The 10,174-nt window shown below is 60.0% G+C and overlaps 1 protein-coding gene across 1 annotated transcript in view; it reads right to left on the bottom strand.

Moving 5' to 3' along the window:
- Positions 1 to 9,209, bottom strand: part of LOC105306170 (gamma-aminobutyric acid receptor subunit beta-3-like) — a 24,121-nt gene extending 14,912 nt beyond the window's left edge. The window contains exons 1-4 of the mRNA XM_011381081.1: positions 8,995 to 9,209; positions 5,394 to 5,476; positions 3,512 to 3,649; positions 2,399 to 2,526 (exon numbers count right to left, since the gene is read on the bottom strand). Of these exons, the coding sequence (XP_011379383.1) occupies positions 2,399 to 2,526; positions 3,512 to 3,649; positions 5,394 to 5,476; positions 8,995 to 9,200 (555 nt within the window). The 5' untranslated portion in view covers positions 9,201 to 9,209. The remainder of the gene's footprint in view (positions 1 to 2,398; positions 2,527 to 3,511; positions 3,650 to 5,393; positions 5,477 to 8,994) is intronic.
- Positions 9,210 to 10,174: the final 965 nt, after the last annotated feature.

Here is a 10,174-nt window from a genome sequence, read left to right as displayed (position 1 = left end):
GACATTATCTTCAAATGGAAAAGGAAGCCAAAGGCCAACCTAGGTTTCTGTAACCAGCTAACACGCCCTAGAGGAATAAGTATCATATAAGGTCACGTACAGATCAAAAAAAAAAAAAAAATACCGAGAGGAAATTTGTGACTGGGAGACTCACACTAAAGAAAATATTTCCTAAATGTTTTCTTTAGGCAGAAGGTAACATTCACAGAGACTTGGAGATAAAGGAAAGAATGCAATAAATAACAAAGAAAAGAGGGAACTCGTGCTCTTATCTAACTGGGCATTTACTGCATTTCACAATAATGATTTCGCGTAGCATTTAACGTGTGTGCATGTAGTTACCATACGTAACGACATGGCGTATCTAAGTCAGAACGAGGGAATATGGAGGCGTAGGAAGGTCCCTGCAGTGCTCGAAAAGACGTAAAAATGCCTTCTGAGGTAAATTACCAGAAGTAATAAACACTTTAGCAAGGTCACTCAACACAAAGTCATCATATTCTTATACACATCGGCCACAAACACGAAAGGATGTTAAAAATTTTCACCACCTATAATAATGTCAGGAAACACCAACCTTCTGGAAAAGACCAAGAATGATGTGCAAATCTTCTGTCTACACAGAAAACTCTCAAATGCTCTTGAGACAAATTAAAGACCTACATACGTGGAGACATGAAACATACAGATCGGGAGAATCACGCTGACGGCCCCTCTCACTGAATCGGCTAATGCACCCCTAACGGAAAGCCGGGCCGTTTCTAAGTGAAAGCTCAATTCTCTGATTGTAAAAGTCATATGGAAACGTAAGGGGCCAGCAACAATCCAGTCGACGGTAAATGGACAGAAAGAGAACCAGGGACCGCTCTGCTTTAAGCCGCAGGGGTTCACACGGCGGGGAGGGCACGAACACGGGGCCCGGTGTAGACCAGGAAGCTCGGAGTTCGGGGCAGGAACGCCACCGCGGGGCGACGGCTCTGGGCAGGCCACGAGGCCCGGCCCGCACCTGCCGTCCACAAGCACGCGGACGCCAGGAAAGCTGGGCCTGGGCGTGGAAGGGACACGCGAGGACGCACCGTGACCTGTGATGACCTTGCATCCGGAACGTGGAAGTCAGTCCAGGGAAGGGACGGCCGACGGCCCGCGGGGAGGGCCCGCCATCTCCCCAGCGCTCAGGGGACAGGGGACGACCGCTGGGGCCATGGGTGTCGCCTAAAGCCCAGCAGGCGACCTCCACGCGACACGGAAGGTCGGCGGGGACGTGGAACGGGAGGGACACTCTGGAGCGTGACGCAAACTGGCAAAACCACTGTGGGAAACGGTCCGGCAAGCGGCGAAGCTCGGACGTTCACGGCTACACGTGTCGGTTCGCTACCTCCGCTTCCGCGGGTGACGGCCACACACAGAAAAGCGGCGGCGCGTCCGCCCAGCGGGCGACGTGTCCGCCCAGCGGCGTGCCCGGGCGTGAAAGGGAGCCCCGCGACGTGGGAGGGGCTCGCGCCACGGAGCTCAGCTAGGGAAGCACCGCCAAATACCCCGACTCCAAACCCAATAGACGAGGCAGCGGCCCCTTTTGGGAAGGATGGGGGAGGAAATCGGGGGGCGGGGGGCCTGGACCGCCAGCAACATTCATTCCACTTTTCATCTGATGCCCCCGACGGGTCCCCTTCTGATACTTCCCTCGGCTCCGCATTTCTATGTTACGTACTTTTCTGTAAACGTGCACGTTAATAAAAATCCCCATCGAAGCGGGATTAAGCCGCTCCGGGTCCAACGCGCGTTTGTGGAAACTTGTGTGAAAGCATCGCTCGTGGAAAACGCGGGGCCCTCGGCACGGGCGTGTGACGCTGGGCATGACACAGCCGCTGCGCACGGGCAACACGACACTGTCACCCCAGCCGCCTCCGCGTCTTGCAGAAACCCTTGCGACGTGAACAGGTAGAAGTGCGACGTGATCGTTTCAGTAAAGCTTTGAAGAAGGACTCGTTAAAATCTTCATCGAAAATACACGTCGAGGGTCCGACGCGCCAGGAACCGTGGGGACGGCTCTGCCTTTTCCAGCTTCGTTACCGTCATTCGTCTCCTATGCTTTAACTTGGACTCATTAGTCTGTCAACTACCAGCCTCCAAGGGACATCGGTGAGTGGCCACAGGGCTCGCCTGTGGCCGTAAATTCTAACGTATACACCGCCAGACGGGCGCGAGTTAGAGCGAGTCACGAGGTCTTTTTCATTTTCTTTCGCTCTGTAAAAAGGCTGAAACGTTTTTTCCCGCAAACCCCGGTCGCTGACTCGCGGTAGGAACCGAATCATCCGTCGACATGAACTAACTCAGTCACTGCTCTTTGTCTTCGGGACGTAGACGGACCCCGGCTTCGTCTCCCCGGACAAACGCGTACGTGTCCCAGCCCCGCCAGGCGCCGAGAGGTTTCACGCGCGTTTTCTTCCCGCACGGGATACTTTAGCGCCTTAAACACGCGAGGACCATGCCAGTGGCTGATGAAGCATCGCTTCTGGGAAAACGAGCCTTCGATTGGGGGTGAATAGTCGCCTGGTGAAAACAGCCAGGTGCCCCTCTCCGACGACGGCCGATGGGCGGGGCTGACGATGGCCGATCCTCCCAGGCCGGGCCGCGGCCCAGCTGTGCACTTACGCCCCTCGTGCAGCCCTCTCGGGGACCTCCGAACACACGTCGCTGCCGTCTCTGTCTCTCGGGGCGGTTGTGACTCGCCACAGGGCACGCCGCTAGCAAGTGTCAGAGTCAGAGGGAGGTCTGGGCCCTGCCCGGGAGCAGGACCTGGGGCTATGGCCCCGCTGGCGGCTGCCGAGGCGGGGAGGGGAGGGGCGGGGAGCCCGGGCCCCCACTTCGCTGAGCGTACGGTCTCTGCAACGCCTGACGGTTCACAAAGTCCCTGTGCATGTTATCCCTGTGACGGTGCACAGCTCGGCGATGCCCGTGGTCCCATCTTAATAAACCCTCAGCCCGGACAGGTGAAGCAGAGATGGCGCTGAAACCCAGGCCGGCCAGCGTGACCGGACCACACCGGGAGCAGGTGATGGTTTCTGAAGGGGCATGGCTGACGGCGGGTGGCCCCAAGCTCTGCACCACGAGGCGGCTGGCCAGCCCAGAGTGGGGAGAAGGCCTGTGACTTCCGAGAGAACGGCACCCGCCCCCCCTGTGTCCCCTGTCACCTTCCTTCCTGCCCCCGGGGCCATCGGTGGCCTCCGTCAACCCAGGAGAGCTGCTTGGGTTATGAAACGTGGTTGGGTTAATTCGCCCCCCCATCCCTTAACTTTGCTGTCACCGGCCCCAGGGAGCGTCTTGTTGCCAGACGACCTTTCCACCCATCAAACCCCCATGAGACAGAGGACGGGAGTCCTCCGACGATGGCACTCCTTCGGGGCCCCGGCGCTGAGGGTCGGCGGCAGGGCATGAGGACACCACGCGGCCCAGGCGGTGACGCGGGGGCCCAGGCGGTGACGCGGGGCGCGTGTGCAGGCGCGGGCCTCACCTGTGGCGAAGACGACGTTCCTCGAGACCAGGCGGTGCTCCACGATGGAGAACTGCGGGAGCTCGATCCTCTCCACCCCGGTGACAGCCTTGTCACCGCCGCGCCAGTAGAATTCGATGTCGTCCGTGGTGTAGCCATCTGCCGGGAGAGACACGCGGGGACATGGAGAGCGGACGCCTCGTCATCGCGTCTGCACACGGGGCCCGAGGGGCGCCACCCGCGCCACAGAGGGCGCGTCCCATCCCCCGCCCGGGGGGGGGTGTCCGACGCGCCGAAGGTCCACGCGAATGGTCAGCAGGGAACCGACGCGAGGGTCCGAGTGTCCCCTCCATGATCCGCTTCGGACCCGGCTGGTGCTGCAAAGCAGAGAAGCTCAGGGACGGTGCGGGGTCGGGGGGGGGGTGCGGGTTCTGACTCGGGCTCCGTCTGCGTGGCCCGGACGCTGCACAGACACGAATCTGAAACACGTAAGGACCGCGGTGACCACGACGGCCCTGAGGACAACGGAACACGCGCCCGGCACGAGGTGTTGGGGGAGGGCAGGACTGGACACCGGGCGGAATCGACATCCGGGACCTCGGACGGTCCCGGGGCGGACGATGCCTCCCCTCGGGGCTCTGGGTGGCTGCGGCAGGCGCCCGGCCTGACCGGGTTGACCGCCCTCAGCCCGCACATGTGTGCGCAGCGGCCACTGGGGCGAGTGTGCGCGTCGGCCGGTCACAACTCCAAACTGGGCTGCGGCACATCCTCACGCTCGGGGCTTCCCGAGGACGCGCACAGGGGCCGTGAGGTCGGGGTCACCCGGAGCCCCCGGGCGTGCTCTGAAGGATTAGGGTCCCCCTCTTGGGGAGGCCGAGTAAAATCACCGCGGAGAAAGACACCCTCTCAGTGTGACGGACGTTTTGATCTGCACGTGGTCAGTGGTCAGCATGACACTGAACGTGTGACAGTGGACACACAGGACACGGCGGCGGGACGCCTGCTCCCCGTGGCCAATGTCGTCTCCCCCGCCCCGCCTGCCGTGTGTCCTCCCTGGATCGGGCTGGGCACACCCCTGTCACCCCCGTGGCACTGGTGAGCACAGCGCACACCTCACCAATTGCCCCCGCGGCCGGAAACCCTCACGCTTCCCACTGCGAGCAGCAAAACGCGGCCGAACTCCTCACGGGGACGCCGGGGGTGGACAGCACCGTCCCCGCGTGCACGTCCGCCTGGCGCTGCCCCGCGCCTGCTCCCCGGCCACTCCCGGAGGTTCCCGGGAGAAACGCGCTCTCCCGCACAAATGCATCGAGAGACGCGGCAAAGCCGCCCCTGGCCATCCACGAAGACCGTCCACGCAAACACCGACAAGCCGGACGCAGGCGGGACCGAGGGCGAACCGGTCTAAGGGGCCCGGATACGTGACAACGGCCGGGACGGCAGCCACGCCGTGCGCCAGGCAACACAGAAGCAGCCGCGGCCCCTCGCACGGCTCTCGGCACCGAGTTGTCAACAAGGCGTCTGAATACGCTGCGGATGGGAGGGGGCTGCCGGGGAGGGGGCTGCCGAGAAGCGGATGTGCAGCTTGGGAAGCCGATGGAGAGCGAGGCCCACGCCCGTGGGCCGGGGCCGCAGGGAGCTGAGCGCAGGACCCGCCTCCCGCTGAAGGGACCGGGGTGGGGAGCGCTGGCCACCTTACATTTCGGGGAAGCGAACACTCTCACTCGGGTTAGGATGGGGAGCCCCCCACGCCGACTCTGTGCAGAGTGCAGGATTCGACCCCCAATCTTTAAGATAATTACAGACGGTGCCGAGGCAGCCGCACACGCCTGGATGAAAGCAGGCCCGGGGGAGACAAGGGGCCAGGACCCAAGCGGGGGACGGAAGCGGCCCAGATACCCACAGCTTTCGATTTCCAGGGTGCAGTTCTGCTCGTCCAGCGGATACCTCCTCAGGTCCATCATGCACGCGGCCGTGGTGGTGATCCTGAAACACAGAGCCAGGGCAGGGCTTAGCGCTGGGCGGGAGCCGCGGCCCCGGCGGCGAGGGCCGACCCCGGCAGGGGCCTCTCCGGGGCGGCCCGATGAGACACACCGCGTGACACCGGCAGGACGAGGGCCGGATTCCCCAAGGAAAGCAACGCTCCACTCTAAGCCCCACAAAACGCCTCATGGCATCTCATCGGGTCTGGATGATCAGGGCAGAGAAAGGGGTTCGCAGGGAGCTCTGACCCTCAGCATCTGTCCTGCCCCCGCGGTCAGCGGCCCTCTGACCTTCACGGCACGGAGAGTGTGCAGAGCTCGCGTGAGTGCGTGTGATCTCACTGGACACACGACGGGCTGGAAATGCGAGGCGTAAAGGGACACGGCCAGCATCGTGCTCGCCCCGCTGCGGCGAGCACCACGGCAGCACTCTGTCAGGCAAGGGGACGGGACAAAGCTCAGTGGCCGGTCCTGCTCCCGCGGTCACGGGCTTCCACACACGTGTGTAAGAGCCGAAAGCATGAAGACTCAAGGAATAGACTTGACGTGCGTCAGGGAGCCTCGTGCCCAGCAAGTTCAGCATCCCACGGGGAGAGAGCGGTCACCTCTGGACACCGTCCACAACTGTCCCCATGTGTCCCCTGCCTGCACGCTGAGTGCGGATGCCTGCGTCACAGAGACCCGTGGCTGTCAGCGTGCAGGGGGCGATCCTTGGTGTCAGCCCTTCCATGTGAGCTTTCCACCAGTCACAGACCAGTCACAGAGAATGACGAGGGCGGGCTCTCCGTGTCGTCAAATGCAGGCTGGAGAGGCGGCTGTGGGGACGGCACATCCCCAGCTGCCCAGGCGTGCGCCGGAAATGTCCATTTGTAGCTGGGGCACAGGACAAGGGACAGAGAGCGGGGTACCCCAGAGGCAGACGGCCAGGGCCGTGCGCACGGTTGCTGTCCACACATGTCCAGGTCCCAGACTCGCCGTGAGTGCCGGAGAGGGCGGAGGTCACGGCGTCCTCAGCGGGCCTCCCGGAGCCTGCCCCAGTGGACGGGCCTCGGCCCTGGCTCTGTCCTCGCCTCAACGCCATTTCTGTGTTTTCGTGACACCTGGGCGGCCACCCGTTCGCTGACCAGCAGGCCCTGGGCTCTTCCTCGGGCGAGCCCGGGAGAGCAGGGCCGACTGCTGCCACGGCTGCCCCCACGCCCGCCTGGAACAGCGCCCAAAGCCACGGCCAGCGCCCCGTAATCACTCGCTGAGCAAAACGTGACGCGGAGGATGCGGGGACCGGGCGTAAGCGGCCAGCGTGGGACGCGAGGAGTGTGCAGAGGGGAGGAGGCCGCGTGGCCGGTCTCGGCCCGAACCCTCCATGTCCAAGACCCCCAGGGCGTCCCCGCCTGCCCCAAGCACGCCCCGCAGGGGGTCACTAAGACACGGTCCTCACGGGGTTAATTTAAAGCTCTGCTTTGCACGGAGAAACTGACACGCTCTCTCTTTGGTCAGAAAACAAAGAACCTGAAAGTGAAAACGGAAAGAGCCCAAGAAGCAGGTTCCGTTTACAAACCCAGAGGGCCCGGCTGAACTTGCATGGATATTCGCTTCCCTGCCACGCACGCCCTCACGCACATGCACGCACACACACACCCGCACGCACATGCACGCACACACACTCCCTCATGCACATGCACGCACACACACTCACACACTGCACGCACACACACTCACACACTGCATGCACACACATCCACATGCACATGCACACACACACACCCTCACGCACATGTACACACACACCCCTCACGCACATGCACACACACACTCTCACACACATGCACGCACACATACACTCTCACACACTGCACGCACACACATCCCGCACACACACACTCTCACACACACACACCCTCACACACATGCATGCACACACATCCGCACACATATACACATACACATGCACACACTCACATGAAAGCACACACATACGCATGCACACGCACTAACACACACTCACAGGCACACACATGCACACATATGCATGCACACATGCACAACTCACACATGCAAACACACACACACACATGCACACATACAAGCTCATGTACATGCGAGCATGCACACACGTGCACACATGCTGTGCACATGCGTGTACACACATGCACACACGTGCGAGCACTTGTGCGCACACACATGTGAGCGCACGTGCACAGTCACACCTGTGAACATATGCGCACACAAACACGCATGCGAATACACATAAACACACATGTGCACGCACATGCACACATATACGTGCACACGTGCACACACCCACACTCTTCTCTCGATTTTTTGGGGGGAAGGCAGGTAAATGGAGAACATGTCCTCTCAATTACACTCCCGTGGTTTCTGGAGAATTTTTTGCACAATCGATGTCCTTGTCAGAACCTCCAGAACTTCCTAACCACACTTCTCATTTCTGGACAAACTATAAAATGCCGACGACGTCCCAGAGAAACACCGGCCTAGACTCTTCCCAGGTACCCCCGGCGTGCTTGGCACGTGCCGCTGCTTCTCTCGCGGTTAAAAAACTCTGATTTTTGCTAGAACTTTGACTCGCAGAAAGTCGCTCAACGTTTTCTACTTCAGGCTATGTTAGAAGATTCCCTTCACTCGTCTTGAGGCGCCGAGAGTCTCAGCGAGGATTCGAGTGTCTACTGCTGCGATTTCGCAGACATCTGCTCGGGTCTCGGGCTAAGGCCGTGGCTCATGGCATGGGGGTGAGTCCTTCCTCTAAGATACCCACGCGTGTCCCACCGGGGACCTGGGCAGCCCCTGGATGGACACTTTTAGGTCTGCTGATCAAGACAGATATACACAAAATGACTCTGAAACTAAACGAACCTGAAATCGGGGCAAAGGCCACTTGAGGGACGAATGCGCCATTAGCAAGAGGGCGACATTCACAACATCAGCCACCAGCGGCGAGCATCATGGGAAGGCCTGGTGGTTTCCACGGGAACCAGGGAAGCCCAGGGCCTCCTGGGGTTCCAGACAGCCAGTTTGCTCCCCGGTTCACGTGATTTCATCAGGAGGCCCAGTGAGAGACCGTTCCCATCGGGAAGCCTCACATTTCACCATCCCCATAAATGTCGCTGGCACCACCGCATAAGGCTCTGTGGCGGCCATGCCCTCCATCGGCAGAGCCAGATGCTGCTTTCCAGCTCTGCAAACGGCTTCGGGCGAACTTTCTGGAAAGCCTCGGCAGCGTCAGGGCAAAGTTACACGGGCCCGCGTGTTCTAACACGGGAGGCCCGTCCTGTGGGAATATGACAGCTCGATTATACCTAATCAATCCGGCGAGGCCGTCCCTTGCTGGAGGCCTATTTATAGGAACAGTAATGCCCCCAACCTTACACGATTGCTTTTTCTGCAAAGCTCCGTGTCTCATGGCTGCCTCCTACTTAACCCGAGGACGTGGCCTCCCCCAGACCGTCAGCGCCTCAAGTGACAGGCGTGAGGCCAGCGCACCACGCAGCCGGGGTGAGGACAGACCTGAGCCCGTACAGCACGGTCCCATCGGGGTGAAGCCGTATCATGCGGTTTTTCACCGTCACTCCGTGAACAAATGATTTCTTGTCATTTAAGAAATAGGTGTCGGGCACCCATAGCTGGTCGGCCACTCGATTGTCCAGCGTGAGGTTGAGCGGGATCCCAGAATAGGCGAGTCTTTTATCTCTCCAATATTGTTGAAAATACATGGTTAAGGTATAATCCTGGGGGAAAAAAGAACAGAAAGGAATTAGTCGGCGCCCAGCCTCAGGCTCCGCGCCTCCACGCCCGTCTCCTCCACGCGGGCCGGGTCCAGGCCGGACCCCGGAGGAGTGGGCAGTTTCCTGCAGGAGAGGAAGCGGGGGCTGCTTTCTCGTAAATGCAGACACCGGCTTGAATAGGCGTGTGTCGTGGCTATAAACCCCGTTTATTTAGGGAAGACAAATCGGCATTTTAAATATCACACAGAAATAAAGGCGAAGGATAAAAAGGCATGGTGTCGTTGGCAGGGAGGTCGAGTGTCCCTCTGAGAGCTCTCCTAGGTTATGCAGCTGCTGCCAGGCGGCCACATGCCTTAAGTTCCCAGGTCAGACCAGTGAGCCGACGCTCTCTCTGCAGCCTACGCCACCTCCCTCCCCGCCAGGCTGTAAACACAGACGGTCCACAAACACCTGCTGGACGCACATGACCTCCGTGCCTCGTCGTCCACCACATTTTCTTTTGCTTCCAGAGTTCTACACTGACCGGGCTATATCATCACCTCCGCATGATGACACACAGGTTCGTGCACGGGGAACGGCAGCCTGGAGCTGCAGCCAGGTGTGGGAGGAGACACCCTCCCCACCCGCGCAAACCCACAGGCCTGCCAGCGGAATGAGCGAACATCTGGGCACACTCCCCGACTTTCTGGTTTTTGCAAAGTAGTTTGTGTAATAAGAAAATGGAACAAAAGACGTAGCAAAGGCTGAGGATGGGAGTTCTACTTTTTAATTTTGATTCTTTTTGGCAATCACTCGTCAGGTCTGGTATGATCAAGTCTGAAAATTTGGTCATACTCGGGGGACACTCCGAACCCCACCATGGAAGAATCCTAGGTGAAAACCCAAAGGCGAGTAGGTAGACGCTCTAGCCAGAAAAATCAGGCCCTGTGCACGGGGGTCGGACGTCACCACGCGCAGGTCGT

This window comes from Pteropus vampyrus, unplaced genomic scaffold (assembly GCF_000151845.1).
Source record: "Pteropus vampyrus isolate Shadow unplaced genomic scaffold, Pvam_2.0 Scaffold427, whole genome shotgun sequence".
Taxonomy (NCBI): domain Eukaryota; kingdom Metazoa; phylum Chordata; class Mammalia; order Chiroptera; family Pteropodidae; genus Pteropus; species Pteropus vampyrus.
The sequence above is the reverse complement of the archived record's forward strand: the minus strand, read 5'-3'. Positions and strand labels throughout refer to the sequence as shown.